The sequence below is a fragment of the Trachymyrmex cornetzi genome, unplaced genomic scaffold (genome assembly GCF_001594075.2).
Source record: "Trachymyrmex cornetzi isolate Tcor2-1 unplaced genomic scaffold, Tcor1.1 scaffold748, whole genome shotgun sequence".
Classification (NCBI taxonomy): Eukaryota; Metazoa; Arthropoda; class Insecta; order Hymenoptera; family Formicidae; genus Trachymyrmex; species Trachymyrmex cornetzi.
In genome coordinates this window covers 27,134-50,340 of record NW_017300079.1, presented here as the reverse complement: position 1 = coordinate 50,340, position 23,207 = coordinate 27,134, and the positions used below count along the sequence as shown (strand labels likewise).

At 32.9% G+C, this 23,207-nt stretch overlaps 3 protein-coding genes across 5 annotated transcripts; all 3 read left to right on the top strand.

Annotated features, from left to right (window-relative positions):
* The first annotated feature begins 817 nt into the window (after positions 1-817).
* On the top strand, positions 818-8,692 carry Klp3A (kinesin-like protein 3A). Of its 3 annotated transcripts, none has more exons than XM_018518351.1 (13): positions 818-892; positions 1,783-2,008; positions 2,100-2,535; positions 2,645-2,910; positions 3,012-3,455; positions 3,552-3,936; positions 5,102-5,468; positions 5,720-6,014; positions 6,483-6,610; positions 6,757-6,897; positions 6,997-7,191; positions 8,117-8,302; positions 8,433-8,692. In XM_018518351.1, the coding sequence occupies exons 2-13, from the start codon at positions 1,783-1,785 to the stop codon at positions 8,487-8,489; spliced, it is 3,126 nt and encodes a 1,041-aa protein (XP_018373853.1). In that variant the 5' UTR covers positions 818-892; the 3' UTR covers positions 8,490-8,692. The 3 variants fall into 3 exon arrangements, with proteins under 3 accessions (XP_018373853.1, XP_018373852.1, XP_018373854.1); XM_018518350.1 differs by lacking the exon at positions 818-892 and adding an exon at positions 902-1,035; XM_018518352.1 differs by lacking the exon at positions 818-892 and adding an exon at positions 1,471-1,483.
* A 2,605-nt stretch (positions 8,693-11,297) lies between these two features.
* On the top strand, positions 11,298-14,761 carry LOC108768036 (monocyte to macrophage differentiation factor 2). The gene is made up of 5 exons (XM_018518247.1): positions 11,298-11,371; positions 13,209-13,454; positions 13,595-13,847; positions 14,026-14,279; positions 14,423-14,761. The coding sequence occupies exons 1-5, from the start codon at positions 11,298-11,300 to the stop codon at positions 14,451-14,453; spliced, it is 858 nt and encodes a 285-aa protein (XP_018373749.1). The 3' UTR covers positions 14,454-14,761.
* A 1,977-nt stretch (positions 14,762-16,738) lies between these two features.
* LOC108768095 (protein KIAA0556-like) lies at positions 16,739-22,401 on the top strand. The gene is given in 14 exon segments (XM_018518377.1): positions 16,739-16,988; positions 17,094-17,213; positions 17,309-17,730; positions 18,178-18,527; positions 18,679-18,816; positions 19,015-19,143; positions 19,221-19,377; positions 19,500-19,762; positions 19,866-20,055; positions 20,186-20,347; positions 20,562-20,701; positions 20,778-20,879; positions 20,974-21,080; positions 21,133-22,401. Coding segments are annotated over 14 exon segments (2,481 nt in total). The 5' UTR covers positions 16,739-16,893; the 3' UTR covers positions 21,239-22,401.
* The last annotated feature ends 806 nt before the right edge of the window (positions 22,402-23,207 follow it).

Below are 23,207 nucleotides of genomic sequence, written 5' to 3'. Positions count from 1 at the left end.
TGGCTGTGTTCAGCAGACTCGGCAGTTTTGCAACCGTTTTATGATTTGTCGCGCTGATTGGATTATACTTTTAGATTTAAAGAAATAGTCCTATCTCTGCGAAGAATCACAAAACGGTTGAGTCTGCTGAACGCAGCCATTATATATTTTCCAATCAGAGAATTTCAAATGTCGGATTGGTTGCAAACTCTTCTCTTCCTTAGAGTCTTAGGCCGGTATTCATAGTCGGATCTTATATTTAAGACTGTCTTAAGTACAGTCTTAAGATGTCATGAACCAATCAGAAGGCCGCATTAGCGACTTAAGACATTACTTAAGACGGTCTTAAAATAAGAACCGACTATGAATACCGGCCCTAGATTTATAAATGTAGGACTCTATGGCCGGTATTCATAGTCAGTTCTTATTTCAAGACCGTCTTAAGTAATGTCTTAAGACGCTAATGCAGCCCTCTGATTGGTTCGTGACTTCTTAAGACTGTACTTAAGACGGTCTTGAATATAAGATCTGACTATGAATACCGGCCTATGTCAAACAAGATAAGACGTGTAGGATAATGTGAGATAGAATTTATAGGATAAAATGAAATAGAAATATGTCATTAGTACTATAAATGGCTGCCAAGTCACGCAATTGGTCAGATTACAACAGCGAATCAGAATGCATAACACCGGTTGCACCTCTCTGATATATCTAGGACTCTACTCTTCCTCTCCTTCCGTCCCTCCTTTTTTCGTTGCTCTGAATAAATTCAAACTATTTGAAATTTAACGTTCTTCTGTAATATCGATACCGTGTATTTTCAACAGTCTTGAGTCGGAGTCGGGGTCTTTTGTTACATATATATGCGTAATTGACGTTATTGACTTTCGACGTTGGAAGGTGCTGGAAGGTAGGCTGGTATAATCAGGCATAACTAAAAGAAGTGTGCATATGAAATTTCTCGTGATTCTCCGTGAGTCGTGTATAATTTTCTTAGAATATATTCCGTTACGCTTCGTGTGGTGAGTCTCTGGTTGAGAGATTGTATAAACGGTAAGTACGATTTTTTTATAACCTTGTAAAAGTAGATACTTTGGCATCTGTTGTTCAATGATATAGCAAAATTTGTGCAACGATTCTCGTTTTAAAAAGAATATAGTAAATGTGTTTTCTTATAAATTTTTTTTTCTTATTAATGGATATGGTTTATTTTTATTTCATGTTTATTTTTTTATTCAATGAAAAAGACGTCATATTGACTGAATCCCTCCATTTGAGACTTACTTAGAAACATTGAAAGGTGCACATCAGCCAGACAAGGCGTTATGAATATCTTTTAGAGAAATATTTGATATTATTGGAGTACTGTAACAAAATATGTAAATGTCTTTATTTTTTTAGGTATCATGGTTGGTTGATGTTTAGAAGCTTTCAACTTGTTTTATGAGTTACAGCATATGTTCTTGATCTTGTTTAATTTTTGATATTACTTTCAATAATTGTATGTATTTATCTTAAATTAAATTTTTAAGTTTAACTCTTATGTATTGAATAAATGGATGTGTGATTGTGTATATATTGCCTTGATATTTAATAACTCAAAAATAATTTAAGAAACATATAAGCCTTGACCGTTTTAACTCAAACAAATTAAGCTTACTACATATGTAGTATTAAAATATGCATTGTGTATGAATCTCTCAAGAAATATTGTTTAATATTCAATAATGATGTGATGGGTGCTATATAGTGCCTCTATGCTGTGTTCCCAATATGTTTAATGTAACATTGTTATTGCAGATGTGTGAAAGTACAGTTAGTGTTGCTCTACGTATCCGTCCATTAGTAGACAATGAGCTTGAAAAAGGGTGTCAAATGTGTTTAGATGCTATATCTGGAGAACCACAAGTTCGTATATGCAATACTGACAAAGCGTTCACGTACAATTATGTGTTTCCTCCTCACATTGGACAGGAAAATTTTTATAACACGGCGATTAAACGACTCGTAGATAATACCTTTCAAGGTAAATATTTCATATTTTTTCAAATCTTTATACTTTTTAGATATAATGTTGCATTTGCATTACATTAAAGATAAATAATAATCTTTTGTAGGCTATAATGTTACAATATTAGCATATGGACAGACTGGAAGTGGCAAAACCCATTCTATGGGTACCAATTATACGGGTGTGGGAGAGAAGGGCATTATACCAAGAGTTATATATGATATATTTGAAATAATTAAATCCAAGGAAGATTGGAGTTTCAAAGTAGCAGTCTCATTCATGGAATTGTATCAAGAACAATTGTATGATCTTTTATCTGATAAGCAGAGAAGCCAATCCATTGTAGATATTAGAGAGGACGGTAAAAACATAAAAATTGTCGGTGTAAGTGAGAAACAAGTTGAAGATGCTCAAGAGACGTTAGAGTGTCTGGCACAAGGTTCCCTGGGTCGCGTAACGGGTGCAACTGCAATGAATGCACATAGCAGTCGCAGTCACGCTATATTTACATTATGTATACGTCAGCAAAAGAAAGATGATCCGTAAGTAATTGTTGGTTTCTAATTCCTACTACTGTTTTTTATTCTATCATTCTATTTAGCTTGCGACACTAACCGTGTGAGAGCGGAAATAATTCGACTTTTCAAGCAGGAATACAGCGACAGTGGCGAAATTTCATTTGGTTGATTTAGCGGGTTCTGAACGTAGTAAAAAAACTCAAGCAACTGGGGAACGGTTTAAAGAAGGTGTAAATATAAACAAGGGATTGTTGGCTTTGGGAAATGTTATTTCACAACTAGGTGATGGTGCCTCTGGAACATATATCGGATACAGAGACAGTAAACTTACCAGATTGTTGCAAGATTCCTTGGGTGGTAATTCCATGACTCTTATGGTTGCCTGTGTCAGTCCTGCTGGTTGGTATTCGCACACTCTTATTTTCTTAACCGCCTACGTCTGTCCAACTTGTATTCTAACATATTTCAACATCTATCACATTTTTGAAAACTATTTGCAGATTATAACTTGGATGAAACTCTTAGTACATTGAGATATGCGGATCGTGCACGTAAGATAAAGAATAAGCCAATTGTGAATCAAGATCCAAAAGTAGCAGAGATCAATCGGTTGAACAAATTAATTCAAGAACTGCGGCTGGCTCTTGCGAATCAGGAACTTGGCATAACAACATGTCCGAAGGAACACGAGGCACTCGAGGAGAAATATAGTGTATTACATCAAAAGTTTAGAGATATGACGGAAAAATTGAGTTCGAATTTAGGAGAAATCGTAGTTATGCACGAACGAGCGGAGATGGCCGAACAGGCTCGGGAAAAAATCAGATTTGCTATATCGTTATTACTTGATGAATTCAAGCAAGTTTTACAAGATTTCGATTCTTGTCTTGAAATCGACGATGAAAAACGAAATAAATTAAAAGCGATATATGAAAAGATGTTAGGTGAGCTTTTCTGTGTGTGAACATTCCATTAATTATTTTTTTATAAACTATAAACTTTGATGAATCTTTAACTTGATGTTTATTTTATGCGCATAGATATCCAAAATAATGAGAAGAAAGCATCCGAAGAACTTATAAATCATGAAATATCCAATTCCAAACATTGTGTCATACACATGGAAGAAGATATAGAATGTGTGCATACAGAGGAATTGAATGATATCGAAGATAATTTGGATTACTTTGATAAAAAGGAAGAGGAACACACACTACGGCAAGCGGAGCGAAATAACGAGGTCCAAACTATTAATAAGGAGTTGGCACTCAAAGAAAGCCTCGTGTCGGAACTGTTGAAAAATGTAACGCAAGAAACCGCTGAAAGCCGTAGGAATGTCGTGGAGATGGAACAAGAAATCAAACTGTTACATGCGGAAAAAGAGGAACATTTACAAGCGGTTCATGCTCACAATGTCAGTTCTAAGTAAGTTATTTTAGAGTGCTTTTGCCGCCTAGCTTCTCTATTTGTCTTTTTTAGTAAGTTTAGTTTTTATAAATACAAGATTATTTATGCCTCAGTCCCATGTAAAATGTAAATCGAAAATCGTAGTATATGTGAGAGGGATCGAACTCAAGATCTGCCGACTAAGAGTCGACTACTCTCGCGTTGAGTCATGTATCACCACATATCATTGATACAATTTGTGGTCTTAAGATCTGTACTCTTATCTATATAATGATAATGTAATATATATGTGCGTGCGTGCGTGCGTAAGGGTGTCCAGAATGACCATCAAATATTTCGTGCGCAGGTAGAGCGGATTAAACTGAGTCGAAAAGTTCTCTATCATTTTGCAATTTTTGCAATAGTTAAAAAGATATCAATAATTAAAAATCGTCGAATATTGATCTTTAATAATTTTTTTACTCAAATACTATCAACTTTACAGAGAAAAAATCAAAGGCAAGAGACAAAAATTGTTAATTTTCTTCTTATAGAATTCCAAGAATATTTTCAGAATTTTTTATCAACTTTTTAGTATTGCGTTTTCTTATTGGCAATTATTTTTATTAACATGAGAAAATGCGATACTAAAAAATTCTGAAAAAATTCTCAGAACTTTATGAGAAGAAAATAAATAATTTTTGTCTCTTGCTGTTTTTTTGTAAAGTTGATAGTACTTGAGTAAAGAATTGTTAAAGACTAATATTCGGCGATTTTTAGTAATTGATATCTTGTTAACTATTGCGAAAATTGCAAAATGGAGGACTTTTTTCGACTTAGTTTAATCCACTCTACCTGTGCACGAAATATTTGACGGTCGTTTTGGGACATCCCATATAACGATAATGTAACGATACTGTCATTAAGAGTTATAAAGAATATGGGTACTAATCGATAAGTGTATTATTAAGTCTTTAGTCTTTTGTTCTGAACTCTAAATTGTAACGCGACTTTTTTTTCTAGATTTTTCTAAGAAATCTTTTACCTCAAAGCGTAAACTTTAAATAAACTAATCAGATCTCAATGGTAAAGTTTACACCTTAGGACTAATTATAACGTCTCATAGCTTAGAGCTCAAAAAAAGACTTATTACATCTATTGTAGACAGAGTCTAATAATTTATTTAAATGCTCTTTGTGCACAGATTGGCTGAGACGCGTCGTAAAAGAGTACAAGAACTGGAAAAAAAGATAGCGGAATTGACACGTAGATGCATGGAACAGAACAAGATAATTAAAGCGAAGGAGAAGCAGGATCAAAAAATTAAAACTCTCTCCTGTGAGATACAAACGTTAAAAGAAACTCGAGTCAAGCTTATCAGACAGATGCGCAACGACGCAAATAATTTTACTAAGTGGAAACAATCCAAGGAAAAGGAAATTATTAAATTAAGAACGCAGGATCGTAAACGTGCTTACGAAATGGTACGCATGAAAATAGAACATAATAAACAGGAGAATGTTTTTAAAAGGAAAATGGAGGAAGCTTTTGCAGTTAACAAAAGATTAAAGGTACGTTTCTTTGTCGACAGTAGGTGCGTTCTCTTGTAAGCATTATTTCATTCTTGTTGTTTATTAAATGTTAAACAAGGACAAATAATGCTTACAAGCGCTGTAGATTCCGCAAAATGGAACGCACCTATGATTTAATTTAATTTAATTTATGATCTACTCTGTTTAATGATATGCTTATTACATGTTGGCATTTCATAACGGCATTTCTGCTACGCGAGCTATTAAGCTAAGTGATTTATATATGGCAGGGTGCTTTGGAGATGCAGAAAAAGGCGATGCAACGACAAGAAAAGAAGACCAATAGCAAAGAAGAGATAAAAACTTGGATCGCTCAAGAAATGGAAGTATTAATGGCCACTGTAGAAGCAGATTATTCTCTTGAAAAACTGATGCAAGATAGAGCTTCGTTGGTACATCAATTGGAGCAACTTAAAAAAAATAACGATCCGGATGAAAAGGAGCTTGCAACTGTTACTGAATTCATAGAATTACGTAACATACAAATTGCAGATCTACAACAAAAGATTCTTGAGTCAGATCAGGGTAAGATTTCTATTAAGTTAATTTGAGTAATTTTTTGAAATGTTTGCAATTTTATGAAATGTTATAATTTAATCATATTCATTTTTATTTAAGATGTTGTAACTGTAATTAAAGATTAAGGATATTTTTTATATAGTAAAGACGAGAATTTGCTGGCAATTTAACGAATTGTTATAGTTATGGTTTTTTCATTTATTTAATATTGTATAGTTGTACTTTTATTTATGATTTACCTTTGTATCATTGAAAATGACCCAATCGATATCGAAACGTTTGTTAACTTTATGATTCTAATTTAATTAAATTTGTTTAAATATTGGTTCTATGCCATTATTAATTGTCATATTGTTTTATACATACGGAACCTCTTATAATTACTTATTTTGAGTAATTTTATTGAGCGAGGTGCATTGAGAGTCACTTTACTAGCAAGTGCGGTAATCCGTCAATAAATTTCTTTTTCTTTAGAAACTAGAACAAATACTCGATGGAATATGATACGTACAACAATGGACGCAAAAGTAGCACTTGAAACAGCATTTCATGTAGTTACACAAGACAGGAAGCAACAATGTTACAAATATAATGAATTGAAAGTTAGTATATACCGTAGAGAAATATTGCATGTATATATATATATATATGTATATATATGATGTTTATATGTATTATAATATATCCATATTATGTGGGTATACATATAATATGCCCTCAAGTCAATTATATAAAGATAACATTTTAGGAAAAGTATCAGAATCTAGAAGCACGACTAGAAGAATATGAAAAACGGGAGAGAGTAAATAAAATATCTTGTTCGCAAGATTCATCTGATATGTTTTCTAGCGATACTGACAAATCTTTGACAAAATCTATAAAGAGACAGGTATTAATCAATTTTATGAAACGTTTATAAAAAAAAGTAAACATGCTCTGTGTGCTTACTCAGTAAAAAGAATGAAATTATTATTATTATGCGTTTTAGGTTTCGATAGAGAATTTAAATGAAAATAAAAAATCATTGTCCAAGAAAAGAAAGATGGAAAATAAAATAAAAGAAGAAATAGTCGATGAGAATGCTTGTCTATCGTACGATGACAGTTCAACGATGGAAGACGATGTCGATAAAGATCCAGATTGGAAAAAAACGCCGCTTTATAGTCGAATACAAAAATTACAGGTAAATTTGTATTACAGAAACTGTCTTAATTAGATATATATGGCAAATGTGATATATATCTTATCGATACTTGTTTATTTCTGTGCCATTTTTGTCATACAGTTTTTGTTACTAACGAGGGAACCTCGCAAAGTGTTTAATTCTGATTTTAATGAAACTTTGTACACATAGATTATATAAAAAGATGAATTAAAAAAAAATCGAATGCGATGGAAAAATGATTTTAAGGGATGACATCACCTTATAGGTAGACGCGGGTTTTAGATTTTTTCATGATATCTCAGAAACTATTCCAGAGAGATCAAAAAGTATTTCCTACAAAACAATGGTTTCTGTAATAATTTTAATTATCTCTATTTACTCACGTCAATAATGTTTTTAAAAAATAATTAAACATAACAAATAAGGGCTGACTCCACGCTTAGGGACTCTGCGCAATCAAAGGAACAGAGAATAAGAATTTCAACCACTCGGAAACCATGCGCTATGGAATACACAGTTTCTGACAGATTAGAATTCTTATAGTGTGTTAGATTTACTGACTCGACCCGACTCCGAATTAATGGTCTGTTCTGTTCAGCTGCAAAAGAAGAGCTAAATTGTGCAAGAAATGCAACTAAAAAGAACAGAGTGTCGACTTGGAGTCAGTAAGTAAATACGAATACGCTATTAGTCCCTGTCCCTGTTCCTATTCCTTGATTGTGCGCTAGTCCCTTAAAAAATTGCTTTTCCGCCGCAACTGATATTTTTTTAATTCATCTTTTTATATAACCAATATGTATATAAAGTTTCATCAAAATCAGAATTTAACGCTTCATGAGGGTCTCTTGTATGTACAAAAAAATCCAAAATGTATAGTCAAAAACTATAGTCTGTACAACTGCGTGAAATTATTAGAATTTCAATAATTATTTTCTTTATTTAGAATAAATCGAAACTCTCAATTCAACGACTGACCTTTAATAAGATAGAACCTAATCATGAGAATCCGATAAAATGTGCTTGTAAAACAAAATGTTCTACACGGGTATGTACGTGTCGTAAGAATGGTGTTACCTGCAACAACTGTAACTGTGACTCGGAACAATGTCAGAATAGAAACAAAGAGAATGTAAGTGTCATATTATTATATTACATTATATTTAGATACATATCATATTTGTGTATCTAGACATATTAATTAGTATATATACGTTTAGTATATGTATGATATCAATTTTTATTTGCATTTTTCTTTTCAGTTGCGTACTACGCTGTTTTCAGATGTTGCAATGTTAGATAAAGCGAGATGTGATTAGAAAAGAAGATGAATCATTTTTTTTCAATTGTGCATGAAAAGTACATTTACTTCATAGTATCATGCTCAATTCAAATATTGTATATATTCTAAATTTTCGTGTCACAAATATTTATTTCACTTTTCATATTTTGACATAAACTGAACATGATAATTCCAGGTATAGGAAGACTCATTTGTTGGAAGGATCCCGTTTGCCTACAATCCCGATTGCACACACCATTCATATCAGCTGGTGCTTAGTAATTTTTCACTGCTTCACCAATGAGAATATTTTATTTTTAAATTAGCCAATTAGCGATACATATGTGCAACATGCGATGTGTGCAATCGGAGCTTAGAACATACATATGGAAGAACCATAGGTGACTGTCGATGGCACCAACATCTATCTGTCCTTGTGTGAATGTTTCACTGTAACGCACATGCGTTGATTATAAATATTCATATGTACATACGTTCAAACTTCAAAGCTCTCGAAACAAAAGCACATAAAATTATTAAAAAATGGGATGTTATTGTGTTATATGTCTCAAAATATCAACGAAGCAAAATAAAATATCTCCATATATGCATGAGTATGGAGATATTTTATTTTGCTTTTCGTACATAATTTTAAGCCAGGCTTTGAGGTTATGTATTGAATTAATTTAAATTCTATAAATATATAAAATACGTGTGTATTTTAAATGTATAGTTACAATCAACAATGACGACAATTTGATAGCTGGGAACATTTGTTTCTATCGTTTTCAAATTTCAAATAACATTTTGATAACTATTCTACATTTTTTCAAGTTCGAATTACGCGGTAACATCATACGCAAGCGCAAATTAACAAGCATTCGGACAAGGACGGGTAAAGCGGAGAGCACAGACTCTTGCATAACGCATAACACATGAGGCATAAGAAATTGAACCAACCAGAGTTCTCTATTACATGGAAGGGAAAGAAACGGAGAACTTCGATTGGTACATATTCTTATGCATAACGCATAACACATGAGGCATAAGAAATTGAACCAACCAGAGTTCTCTATTACATGGAAGGGAAAGAAACGGAGAACTTCGATTGGTACATATTCTTATGCATTACGTGTTATGCGTTATGCAAGAGTCTGTGCTACCTGCTTAAGGGTATATCCACACAACTTGCATAGTCGCATAAACGTATGCATAAAGAAAATTATCCAATCACATTTTATGTACGACTTTAAAAGAGAACTGCAATTGGATAATTTTCTTTATGTATATGTTTATGCGGCTATGCAAGTTTGTGTGGATATACCCTAAAGGCCGCAGCACACCCTCTTGCATGACGCATAATGCATAGTGCATAAGCGAATCAACTAATCAGAATCTTTCCTCCCATTCCATGGAAAAGAAGAATTTTGATTGGTTGATTTTATGCACTATGCATTATGCGTTATGCAAGAGCGTGTGCTGCGGCCTTAAAGCGGAGAGCACAGATTCTTGCATAACGTTCTATCATGTTTCGGCGTAACAACAAAATAGCGTAAAAAGCATAAAGTGACTAGATAGAAACTGATGTTCAAGTGAAATGATATGATTGGTTGGCGTAAGTTACGCTTACTCAAGTTACGCCGCATGTGACGGCACCCGCAGGCCACAACTCTCGAACGTCTATCTTTATTGCTCTCGACCGTTTCTCGGCCTGCCACGGCGACCAATCAATTCACTACTAGAAAAGAAGAGAACTACTCCTCGACTGTTTCTTTCTCTTTCTATCACGTCTTCAGCTTCTCTCGTACGAATGCTCCGTCTATCTTAGGGCCTGCGCACAATAGAGGAACAAGAATTAGATATTAAGATTTCAACCTATCAGAAACCGTGTATTCCGATGTAATCAGTTTCTGATAGGTTAAAATCTTAATATCTAATTCCTGTTCCTCTATTGTGCTCAGGCCCTTATAAGTCTATGTTGGGGAAAGGAGTAAAAATGGCGGATATGCGAATACTCGCGTTTATAGTGCCTTAATTTCAGTGCTAGTGATGCATAGCTCTCATTTGCTGCGTTCAGAGAAAGCAGCTTTGCAAAACTGTCGTAAATTTCTTCAATACGATTGGTTCTTGCTTTTGGTTCCTTCTAGATCTAAACGTATAAACCAATCATATTGAAAAATTTTACAGCAGTTTCAAATCTGCTTTTTCTGCTGAACGCAGCCATTGGGTGCATCCAGAAGCACGACCGCTCACTGAGCGCTCAGTGAGCTCTTGCATCTGATTGGCATATTCCATTAGATCGAAAAATATAGACCAAACAGATACAAGAGCTCAATGAGCGGTCGTGCTTCTGGATGCACCTATTGGCTACCGCTGCGCCGCTCTGTCTGTAGGTTCCTTAACTCGCGAAGCTAAAATAGTCCAAGTCGTTAGATATTGTTATCAGAGTAATCAGTATTGTATTGCCTAGTGTTGTCGCTTGTCAGACGTGTTTGCCGTCCTTACCTTAGTTTGATTTGGTGGCTTTCTTCGTCAGAGCGGCTGAACGCCGAGCGACGAAACTAGTTCGTTCGGAAATAGAAGACAAATTGACGTACGATCACGTGCGGTACGCGGTGAACGATAGCGACTCGTCCACTTGCCATGTCGAACATAAATTGTTACGAGTCTATCAATATGCGATGGAAGACGCAGCTTGCTCGGCAGCTGTTACACCGCCGTTAACCACATTTACCACATCATCCATAAGAAATCTGTCATTGGAGGCTGTGATCTGTCAAGATAAACAAGGATCAACAAATACTCTACTATTACAGTCGAAATTTTACATTATTTGCCTAACGTCATGGACGGTACCTGCCTTCATCAAATCATCACAGCACCCATAAAAAATTTCCTGCAACTGCAACGAATCAAAGAGTAAGATGTGAATACAGATTGTATTATACGTTGCGCAATTCAATAAACTGTGTATGTGAGAATGTCATAAAGCCAAGGTTTTTTAAATGTCATTCTAACGAGCGGCCTGTATAAATACAATCAGTATGTGCCTATTTCTATATAATTTTTTAAATTTAATTCGAGTCAATAATAAAACAATTGAATCTCCTTGATAATAAAAAATTAAGTCTCCTAATCTCTCTCCTAATGTTTGCCAACTCATTATCTTAGATAATATAATCCGCTCTGCTCTGATTTAATCTTTATTCTTGTAGCATCTCTTTGCATTTTTGCATCCTTGGAATTCAGCTGGACATTTGGCATGTAGCATCTATTTATATGCAAAATAATTTATATCCATGCATGAATTGATGAGTAAATATATTATCAAACAATCGGTTATACATTAGGTATTGATTGAGTATCTTGTATATGAGAGATCTGACAATTGGTTGGATGATGTACAGTTATTGTAATGTTATTAATCAAAGTTATGAGCGCGATACTTTACTACTAGCTAAGTTTTGCCAAATCCCAGTTACAGTATGGTTAGTAAACAATAGCTGATAAATTTAATTTTGTAATATGTTATACACATGTTTTGCCATAGCTACACTAGTTGAGAGTTGAATTCTTTATTGTATAGGATAGATGGGTCTACAAAAAGAAATAACAAGTTATACTTTACAATATGTTAAAGAAAAACATCAGATACACTTCAATATTATCTAATTATGTATCCATTATTATCTAATAAAAAACAATTCCATTCAGTTTTTCTATTATCTTGCAATCATATTGTTATTTGAGCTCAAAAATGATTATGCATGTAGCAAAACCTTAAGACAGTATACAAATTTTAACAGAATGCACTAGCACCGCTTGTAGGATAATACAAGATCAAAGTATCTTCAGGCAATGTTCCGTACTCTATGGACCGTACTACCGATATGGACACACGAAAAGAAATCCTATGCTGTATTATATATATATATATATATATATATATATATCGTGTGTATTGCATATATGATTTTACATGATGTGCATGTACTTTGACATAATGCTTAGGAGATTTAAAATGAGCTTTATGCCACACACGCACGCACGCACACAGAAAAATGTATTGTAGTACAATTACTTAATCTTTAATTTCTTACGTCTTTAATCTATTACTGCACTGTATATACTATGTACTTACATATCTAAACCTAATGTACTGCAAATGTAGGTGACTTGGGATAGCATGTACTTTTGTTAAATTCAGTCATGATATCCATTCATGAGTCACTAAAGAAATTTTAAAATTTAAACTTTCTTTAGAGACTCATGGATGGATATCAAAATTAAATTTAATAAAAATACACGCTGTCATCTACATTTATGGTAGTATACTATAGCAAATATTGCAGAATTCCCTAATTTCATTATCTGCTTTATATGGACTCGACTAAATTTCTTTTTATATAATCTTCACTAATCTTTATATAATAACTGGGCATGTTTTCTTCTCTCTCTCTCTCTCTCATAACAGTTTTCTATCGCGTTAATGCTGACCAGCAATATATATTGTGTAAAAATGTGATAAAACGAATTGTTATGTAGCATTATTGGTTTTAACGATGTTTTATCGATGTCTTTCATAGTACTTTGTAACTGTAGAATATGATTGCATTATATTAAAGGGGATATGTAATTCTATTATTTCTCTATATAATTTAAATGCAATTTTATGAAATTTAATTTAGTAAACTTTACAATTAAGAAAGCAAGTAGAAAGAAAGGACAAAATATGCAATTGTGAATTGGCTTATAGGATAAAGTGGATGAATCCGAGAGCATGCATAAATGAGGCATATACTCCTACATCCATCGAACATATGGCAAATGTGGCAACTCACGGAATATGGGTTGTACCTTCGGTAATTGGCGGTATCGAACTTATACGCCGTTCGTCAACATGGGCTCAGTTTGTTTCAGCGTGTGTATACGGCACTTCCTTAATCCTTGTCTTTGCAGTATCGACTTTCTTCCACAGTGTGCACTATTGCAATCATAACAGGTACAATTATTTAATCATAGTTTTTATCCGTTTTTTTAATTCTTATTTCTTTCTTTTAATTCTTATTTTTAATTCTTATTTCTAATTCTTTGAGACGCGTAAGATGGTAAACAAGACATTCATCGCGCATAATATTTTAGACAACTAAAAGATGCGTTGCATCGTTGCGATCGTGCTATGATTTACATCTTCATAGCAGCCAGTTACTTTCCATGGTTAAATATAGAACACTTCTCAGACGATGAGCTTTTGTTCGCGATGCGATATGTCGTTTGGATCATGGCTGTAATGGGTATCCTCTATCAGCAGATCTTTCACGAGAGATACAAGATGCTCGAAACTATTTTCTATGTGGTTATGGGTATTGGACCTAGCGTCGCGATCCTTAATGTTGTAAGTAAAGTAATATTGTATTCAGAATGCTTGTAATTGCTTGAATTTCATTTTAGAAGAGAATGAACACGAGAAACATATTGCTCAAGCAAAATATATTTTATACATAATTTCATATGATTTAAAATAATCTTATCTTAATAATATCTCAATTAATTTACGATAAATATTTTTACAGTATAATTATTACAATATTACGGAATTGAAACTGGGTGGGCTGATGTATGTTCTTGGCTTAGTATTTTTCAAATCGGATGGTCGTATACCTTGCGCGCATGCAATTTGGCATCTTTTCGTAGCTGCGGCGGCTGGATTTCATTATTACGCGATTCTGAACCATGTATTTCCTGAAACAGACTCAACGAATATTCTTGGACCATCTGCCGGCAGCATGCCACAATTATCTAATATACTAAAGCCTCATATAGAATTGTAAGAGTTGTATACTGTTTTCTACAGTGTTTCTTCCAAATGTTAAATATTCTAAAATGTAGCAGTTTCATAAAGGGTAAATATTTTACGGTAAAGGAATATTATTTAATTTATGTATAAGCCTATATATTATGTATTTTCAGACTTTTTGATAAAAACAAATTTATTTTTTAATCGTGATTTGCGTATGTGCTGGTCAGCTAGACGTCTTCTCGTAATTATTTCGAATCTCTCTCAGTAAACAGAAATTGTGTATATATAATGTATAAACGCAATAAACGCTATGAAAAAGCGTGTAGTGAATTAAATGGTATGTATTAAAACGAAAGAAAAAGGAAGATTTTTAAGTACCTGACGGCCATATAAGACTTCATTCATATATTATGAATGTGTTTATATATTAAAAATAAGACAAAAAATATGATATTACATTAATAAATATTAATATAACGCAGTTGTATTGCTAATTACATGACGAGTTCGAATATCTATAGCGAATATTGTACCATTCATATTCTATTTAGTATCAAATTTAATGTTTCGACACCACTCGTGAATAATTATTAAGTAAGAAAGAAAATTTTACCATTCCTGTACTCTTTTCCAAATACAGATGGAATATTTTTGGGAAAAACGTTATTTTGTTTTATATTACATAAGTTTGATAAAGTAAACTTCTATATTAGAATCTTTACAAAGTATAAATGCCAAGTTTTACCTTAGCGATGAATGGAAATCAAGTTGACTGAATATATATGTTTACTTTCTGCTAGAAGTGTCTTTCTATTTGCAGATGTATTGTGCCAAAATTAAATTAAACTCGCGTATGCCCCACCTTAGGATATTTCTAATGAACTATTGACGTTTCTTTAAGGAAAAACAAATGAATGTATTATTTGAATCATACTTGTTTCGCTAACATTTTGGTAGGGAATCATAAAAAAAAGGAAAAATGTTGTATAGTATATTTTACTGAAATTATAGAACGTTTTTTGAAATATAGTATGTTGAGCAAATGGCCTTATTTATATTATTACTAGATATGATATATAATTGAACGAAATTATATAGGTTTATATAACAACTATGGTACTTGTTGTTATAGTTAAATTATGATATGTTTATATATCGAAACGATCTAATTTGTACTTCCATATGTATGTATATCAATTATATATTGAAATTAGTATATATAGTAATAGACAATATTTGTATGTTACGTACGTATATTGTGTGTGTGCCCATACATGTGTATGTATATATATACATATATATATATGTATATAAACAAACAAAATTTTCCTCTGAAATTTGCTCGCAAACGCTTTATTTAAAAGATATTGACCTCTTAAGTTATTGAACTATAGGAATGAATAATATCGAAATATCTCTTATTTTGTTTTGCTCTGAAGCAAAAAGTGTACCAAGTGTTCGCTAATGAACTTCAATCATTAAAACGGAAGATAATGGATGTGAAGAAATTACAGACGCACAATGTCCGTCGCTCATTCTCTTTTTGATAAAAGAGACACAATGCTTGTCTCTTACGGCTTGAAGCCATCATTTTGAACAAAACATTTATTAATTACATTTTGATTATTGTAAGGCAATAACAGGGGAATACATAGATTATTTCGACATTATTTATTCCTTTGTTCTGTAACTTAAGAAATCAATAGTTCTTAAACGAAATGTTTGTGAGTAAACTTCCAGAGGAATCTTTTATTTATTTTGAGATCGTAAATTCATTTTTGATAGTTTAACTCTGAAACCCTTTACGCGCGCGCGCACACACGTACGTACGTAGGTATGTATATAGAATGTACAGTATTGACAATGTGAAATATTACGAAAGTCTTGATGTAATAAGAATATTGATTTGCGATGATATATGTGCCGTGATCGCAAGGAGCAAAGTACAAAATGATTATCAGTTACAAGTTATTCGCTGTCTATTTTTGTTGTATACTTCGTGGACCAAAGTATCGTGGAGTAATATGTAACATTGCTGTTATCGAGACACACACACACACACACACACACACACACACACACGCGCGCGCGCGCGCGCGCACACACACACATACACACACACACACATATATATATATATATATACTTCTTGGCAATGAGTGTAATACTTCATTAGAAATAAAACATTATATATTGGTCAAAAATTATTTCTTAGCAAACCTTGCTTTTTACCATAGTAGAAATGGTAACAGTTGTGCGCGCGCACATATTATATAATCATTATACTTAGTACAATATAAAATTGCATATAGGGGCGCGTCTATTCTAGTCTTCCAGAAGAGTTTCCATAGTGATAGCAGCAAACAAAGCGAGAATCGAACGAGCCGACAATGGATAAGAATTTCTAACTCTGGTTATTATCGGTCTTAAACAATTAGTTGAGCAATCTGAAATCTGTGCAACGTGTAATCATGAAAATGAATATGTGTATGCTTTTGAAAAATGAAAAAATTGCAATTGACATTTTTTCGATAAAATAATGAATAGATTACCTGAGTGATTCAATTGGGCGAGTCATTATTATCATCATAAAAGTGACATATACAACGGTACCAGTGGTAAAACAAGAAAATAAATAAGTATGGATAACGTTACGTATGATAAGATGGAGAATAAAACTGCATCTTTGGCTGCCAATGCGCTTACAATGCCATCTTGGTTGGTGGAGATGACTGAGTATGTAGAGCATTCTTTCGCACATTATTACTTTTCATCTTTTTAAGAATAAATATAGCATCGTTTTCCACTTTTTTTATTTTCACTTTTTATCCTTTATATCAGCAATGTAGAGAAGATTAATATAAGTAACGATACCAAATCACTAAAAATGGAAACATTTGTTTTAATCGATGATCAGCATCATTTCAAAAATATCACCATCAAGAAGGAAGATGAAGATACGTAAGATATCTGTATATTTTTTGTCAATAGCTCATTTTTTCAAGAATATATGATACAGCGTTATAAAGCGATATTTTGCTTTGGCATTTTTATAGAAACAATCAACCTAATAGCTATCAATCAAACTTAAGCCATCTTTATATCGATACTAATATTAAATTACAAACACCCTGCACGAGCAAATCACTGCCGAATACACCAAAGAGCGAACAAGTACAAGTTAAACGAAGAACACGCGCTTGTTCTGCCGTTGTGAATGTAAAGCATCGTACACAGAATGATTTTCATGGTTTGGACGCATACTTGGAAAGAAAACAGATGGAAAAGCATGGGATGTATTTGACATTTGGAAATTATAACGACGATAAAACTGGTGATGAGGATCAATTTTATTTTGAACATCAAATATCAAGTGTCCCGAATCGTGTAGATACACCATTACATTTGTCAGATGACAATTATCTTAACGATTCCACATTTAGTACACAGAATGAAGGAAATCCGAAATTATTATCTGGTCAATATCAAGAAATCTTTAAATCTCTCCACTTTATTTAAAAACCATTTTGTCAAATCATTTGTTACATATTTTTTTCTTCCAGCTTTTTCAAATAGCTGATTGATGGCCTGCACCTTGTTGAAAGCTTACACATACATTTTACACATGCATATGATAGAAACATAGAATATTAACGCGTTGTCTGCCCAGCGAGCTTTCGCGTCTTATAATTTTTACTGTACATTAAAGAAAAGGAATTTTTATTATCATAAGCACATATTATATAATAGACGAAATATCGTTTAATACGAATAAGTAGACAGTAGTGTATATCCCGGCCGGTATATTCTCAATGAGAGAGTATATTGTGTTAGCATGGCAATCAACGTGTTGCATTATTCTACATCTTTGTAATATGCAAATACGAATTAAATATAATTTAGTTTATATATTATATATTTTTAGATAAATTATACAGAAATTTTATTATTCCTGAATTACCATCCGGAGACTCGTTGGTCATTGATATTATTTCTACCTGGGGCGACAAACACTACGTAGGCCTCAATGGTATTGAAATTTTTTCAAATACCGGAGAACCAGCGAGAATAAAAGAGATACGTGCACATACGACAAGCGTTAATCAATCACCGAACAATGATCATAATCCTTATACAATAAATAATTTAATTAATGGTATCAATCGAACAAGAGACGATGCAAATTTATGGCTAACACCTTATTCAAATGGTGACCATCATTATGTTTACATGATATTTGAATTCACGATTACTATAGCAATGATCAGAATATGGGTAGGATTTCTTATCTATATATATTTTACGACATAAAAAAATTATCTATAAACACACGTAGAAGTTCAAGTATATATGCAGCGCGCGTGTGCGCCGCAGCGGGTGTAAAAATACACATTTGAACTGAAATTACTTCCTTTTCTTCTTTCAGAATTACAATAAATCCAGAATACATTCCTTTCGAGGAGCCAAAGATATTATTATTAAATTGAACGATATTATCATTTTTTACGGAGAAATCGCTAAAGCTTCAGGGGATGATATGGGTAGCCTTGATTCTTTTGGAGATGTAAGAAGTCTTATAAAAGCTTTCGTTATAGCAACATTAACAACACGTAGAGTGATCTATTATACATATATAATATAAATTAATTACACTTAATTATTCTTAAATTTCATACACACACACACACACATATATATATATAATATAAATTTGAATGAAATCAATTTTATATGTAATGCACAAAAATATTGACTGATGTAGACTATATTATTTACGACGGACGAAAATATTCTGGAATTGATATCAAAACATGATAATACATTCATAGAATTCAATAATGGGACATCAGATTGTGAAGAGAAAGAAATAATTTATATATATATATAATATGTATAACGTAACATGCCGCACATGTTAATAAGGTAGATAAAAATAAGATAGATACAATAATGGTAATCTCTTTTTAGATTGCTTCGGCGAGACGTAATAATAGCGACGATTCTATTGAAAATTCTCCCAACGCGTATACCAATAGCAAAATTCGCAATACCGCTCTTACCCCTTTATCTTGCCGAGAGATTCAATTAATTATCCTTTCTAATTGGGGTTTACAGCATTTGGTTGGTAGGTATAGCGTAAATCACGTGAATTAATTATTGACACAAGTCAAACTGCAGCGTTATATAATAATATAATATAATCTGCGACATGTATTCGAATCTTTCTTTCGGATTTTCTTGTTATAGGCCTCACCGGTATAGAATTAATCGGGGATCAAGGTGTAGCAGTCCCGTTAGTAAGTGCCAATTTGCATTGTAACGTGGCTGATACGCATTTAATGAGACTAATTGACGGGCACAATGTTACAACCGAAATGGATTACATGTGGCTAGCGGATTTAATGTTAAATAAGAGGATTACGATAACCGTTACTTTCGATATGGATGTGTACCTGACAGGAATTCGAATTTGGAATTACAATGCATCTTTGGAGTTGTCTTATTGCGGAGTAAGAGAGAGAGAGAGAGAGAGAGAACGCAAATAATTCAAACGCATTGTTCAATAAATGAGAGAACTGAATTCTGATTGCAACGACCAATCTTCTTGCACAGGTGAAACAGTTACTAATCAAATTAGACGGTAGACAGTTGCATGACGAGAATTATTCTGATGGCTTCCTATTGCGACGCGCGCCGGGATCTTGTCATTATGATTTTGTCCAAGAAATTAGTTTCCTTAATCCACCTAATCGAGAACAATCTTCGAATCAAATCATCGATCCAATTACAAAATCGCTCGAAGGTATATGTCATTCAGAGACGGCGTGTAAAGCAGGCAAGATAGAAGTGTGCGTGCATATATGTATATATCTATCTATATAGGCATAACAAATTAAAAAATATCCTATCGTGCATCACACATAACTTTTTAGAACTCGAGTCTTTCGATTCCAACTACGAAGCTCCGTCGATGCCACGCGGATTCGTTTATCAAATAATAATTTTCTCTACATGGGGAGACTCTTACTACGTAGGCCTCAATGGAATACAACTATATGATAATTATGGAAAAGAAATCAAATTAACTGCAGACAGTACGTTCAGTTTACGTTCAGCAAAACTCTGCGAGAGATTTAATGACAAATTTAATTTTATGCAATCTCTGCTTTTCTAAAGGAGAAAAACAAAAAAATTGAAAAAAATGAACAGAAAAAGAAATAATAGAGAATTTCTAATTATAATTTATATTTGTACTTTTATTGATATTTATCGTCAATCCTGCCGTTAATGCCGATCATCTCTTGCTAGATGTAGCCGCATTTCCCGAAAGCGTCAACATAATAGAAGGAATAGACAACGACATTCGTATACCAGACAAACTTATTGATGGGATAAATGATACTCGAGATGGACGACATGCCTGGCTGGCTCCTATACTTCCTGGGCAAGTAAGCGAAAACGAACTGTACTAGATAACAATAGTCAATTAATTTCTATTTAATATTCCCGATATGCGTTTCTCAGACAAATCGCGTGTATTTAATATTTTATCATCCCATTATGGTATCAATGATCAAAATCTGGAATTATGGAAAAACCTCACAAAGGAGAGTTAAAGAATTTGCGGTAAGAGAAATCGATTGCATTACACACAAGTATCACTGATAATTCTCCAATTTGTTCAAATTGTATTAAAACCATATTTATATTTCTATTGTAGATATTAGTAGATGACTTGCTAGTTTACAATGGAACATTGGATAAACATAATGCATACGGATTGGTAACGTTTGTAAAGGAAAACAGCAATGAGAATCTAGTAAACCGGTAAGTCGCAAAAGCAATGTTATTTGCTATATATATATCATACAAATTGTAGTTCAGAGCAAGAGGGTCGTCTTTTAAACTTACGAAGAAATACCTCGGGCACTAATTCGTTGCCGGATCCATCCCTTCGCCCGCATACATCTTTACAATTTAAATAATCGTAACGCTATAGATATTTATCAATACATATTAAAATGTATTTATATTTTTATACTTACAGATTACCGAGACAAGACTTTCTTTATATTAGTGTTCCGTTTAAGTAATTAATGGCATTAAACACATACACACACACAGTGTCCCGAAATTCGATATCATTGCAGCGAAAAATGACTTCTTTTATCACTTATAATTTTTCACAAAACAAACTTTGTGAAAAATTATAAGTGATAAAAGAAGTCATTTTTCTCCATAAAGTAGTTTTTTAAGTATAAACGTTTAAAGTTTAACTATAACAGAACAATGCGCGTGGCAATATTTTTGTTTAGTATCTAATACCATAACATAGGCGCACATCATATGGATATGACTTTTTAACCAACGCGTTTATAATTATTAGTTAAACTTAAACGTTTATTCTAAAACGTTTATATTAAAAATCTACTTTACAAGGGAAAAAATAGCTTACACTTTTATCACTTAATTTTTTACGAAGTTTCATGCTGCAATAATTTATTACCCTCAAATTTCGGCTCACCCTGTGTGTATACAATACACACATACACGCACGCGCACATGCATACAGGATGTTGTTCGGTAAAAACCGTAACATTTACGTAACATATTCCTGAGAGCATTTTGAGACAGAAAATTCTGATACCAAAATGTCGCGGGTATAATAATTTTTAAATTTATATAAGCACTTAAATTTAACGAAGAATCATACCGCCTAAAGTTCGCACGCTTAGGTACGGCTGGATTTTTCGTTGTATCACGCGGTATGATTTTTAGGCGGTATGATTCGATAACTTTATTAAAGCCTCGACGTTTTAGTATTAGAATTTTCGTCTCAAAATAATCTTAGGAATTTGCCCTTAAGCATAATTGCTACGATCTTTATCAAACATCCTGTATGCATTAATGTGTAATAATCATGTATTGTATATTTCAGCAATAATGCTGGATTCACACTGCATCCGATTTACGTCGTACGACGCATCGGATGCAGTGTGAATCCAGTATATCTATCCCGTATGAATATTAGATATACAAATTTTTTAATGATGTTTATCTCAAATCTTGTAAAAATAACGAAAATATAATGGTGATATAAAGATTATATCATATAAAGATTATAGTCTTTGATTAAACCGCAAGCATGAATAAATACACCAAATGTATTACATGTTTCGGATGTTTCACTTCTCCTACACTCTCGATGTGAATTACGTGACATGTTCAGTTGTGAAAGTAATTATACTCGACTCATATGATCTTTTCGTCGTTTCTGTCAATGTATAGAAATATATCTACTATTAGTCGGATTAGTCCATTCCCTTCTCTTGAGGTCCAATATGTTTCTCGCTTTCGAGGATAATTGTTTCAAACACTATATCATTAAATACTACCTGTGCTCCGCCACCACTTGTTGGCAATATATTTGATAAAAAAAAGAAAGTAAAACTTGTATATATTAATTAAGATTACATCAATATTTTCTATATATATAAAATATCAAATATGTATATATTTTCTTTTACATAATAATATACACATTACTAAATTACTTTATATAATTTAATTTGTTTCAAGTTTCTCCGTTCGTTATGATCTTTCGAATACTTTCGAATTGAGCTATGTTCTAAAATTGACATGAGCTGTGTGCTAAAATCATAGACTCAAGGGCTCCGCACAATAAAGGCCAGTCTACAATACACGGAGTAAGAAGTAAGAGTAAGAAATTGACCAATCACAGTCGAATGTGAGAAGAATAATCGACTGTGATTGGTCAATTTCTTACTCTTACTTCTTACTCCGTGTATTGTAGACGGGCCTTAAAAGGAACAGGGAATAGAGAACAGGAATAAGAATTTCAACCTATCAGAAACTGTGTATTCCACAATACGTGATTTCTGATAGGTTGAAATTCTTATTCTCTGTTCTCTGTTCCCTGTTCCTTTTAAGTGT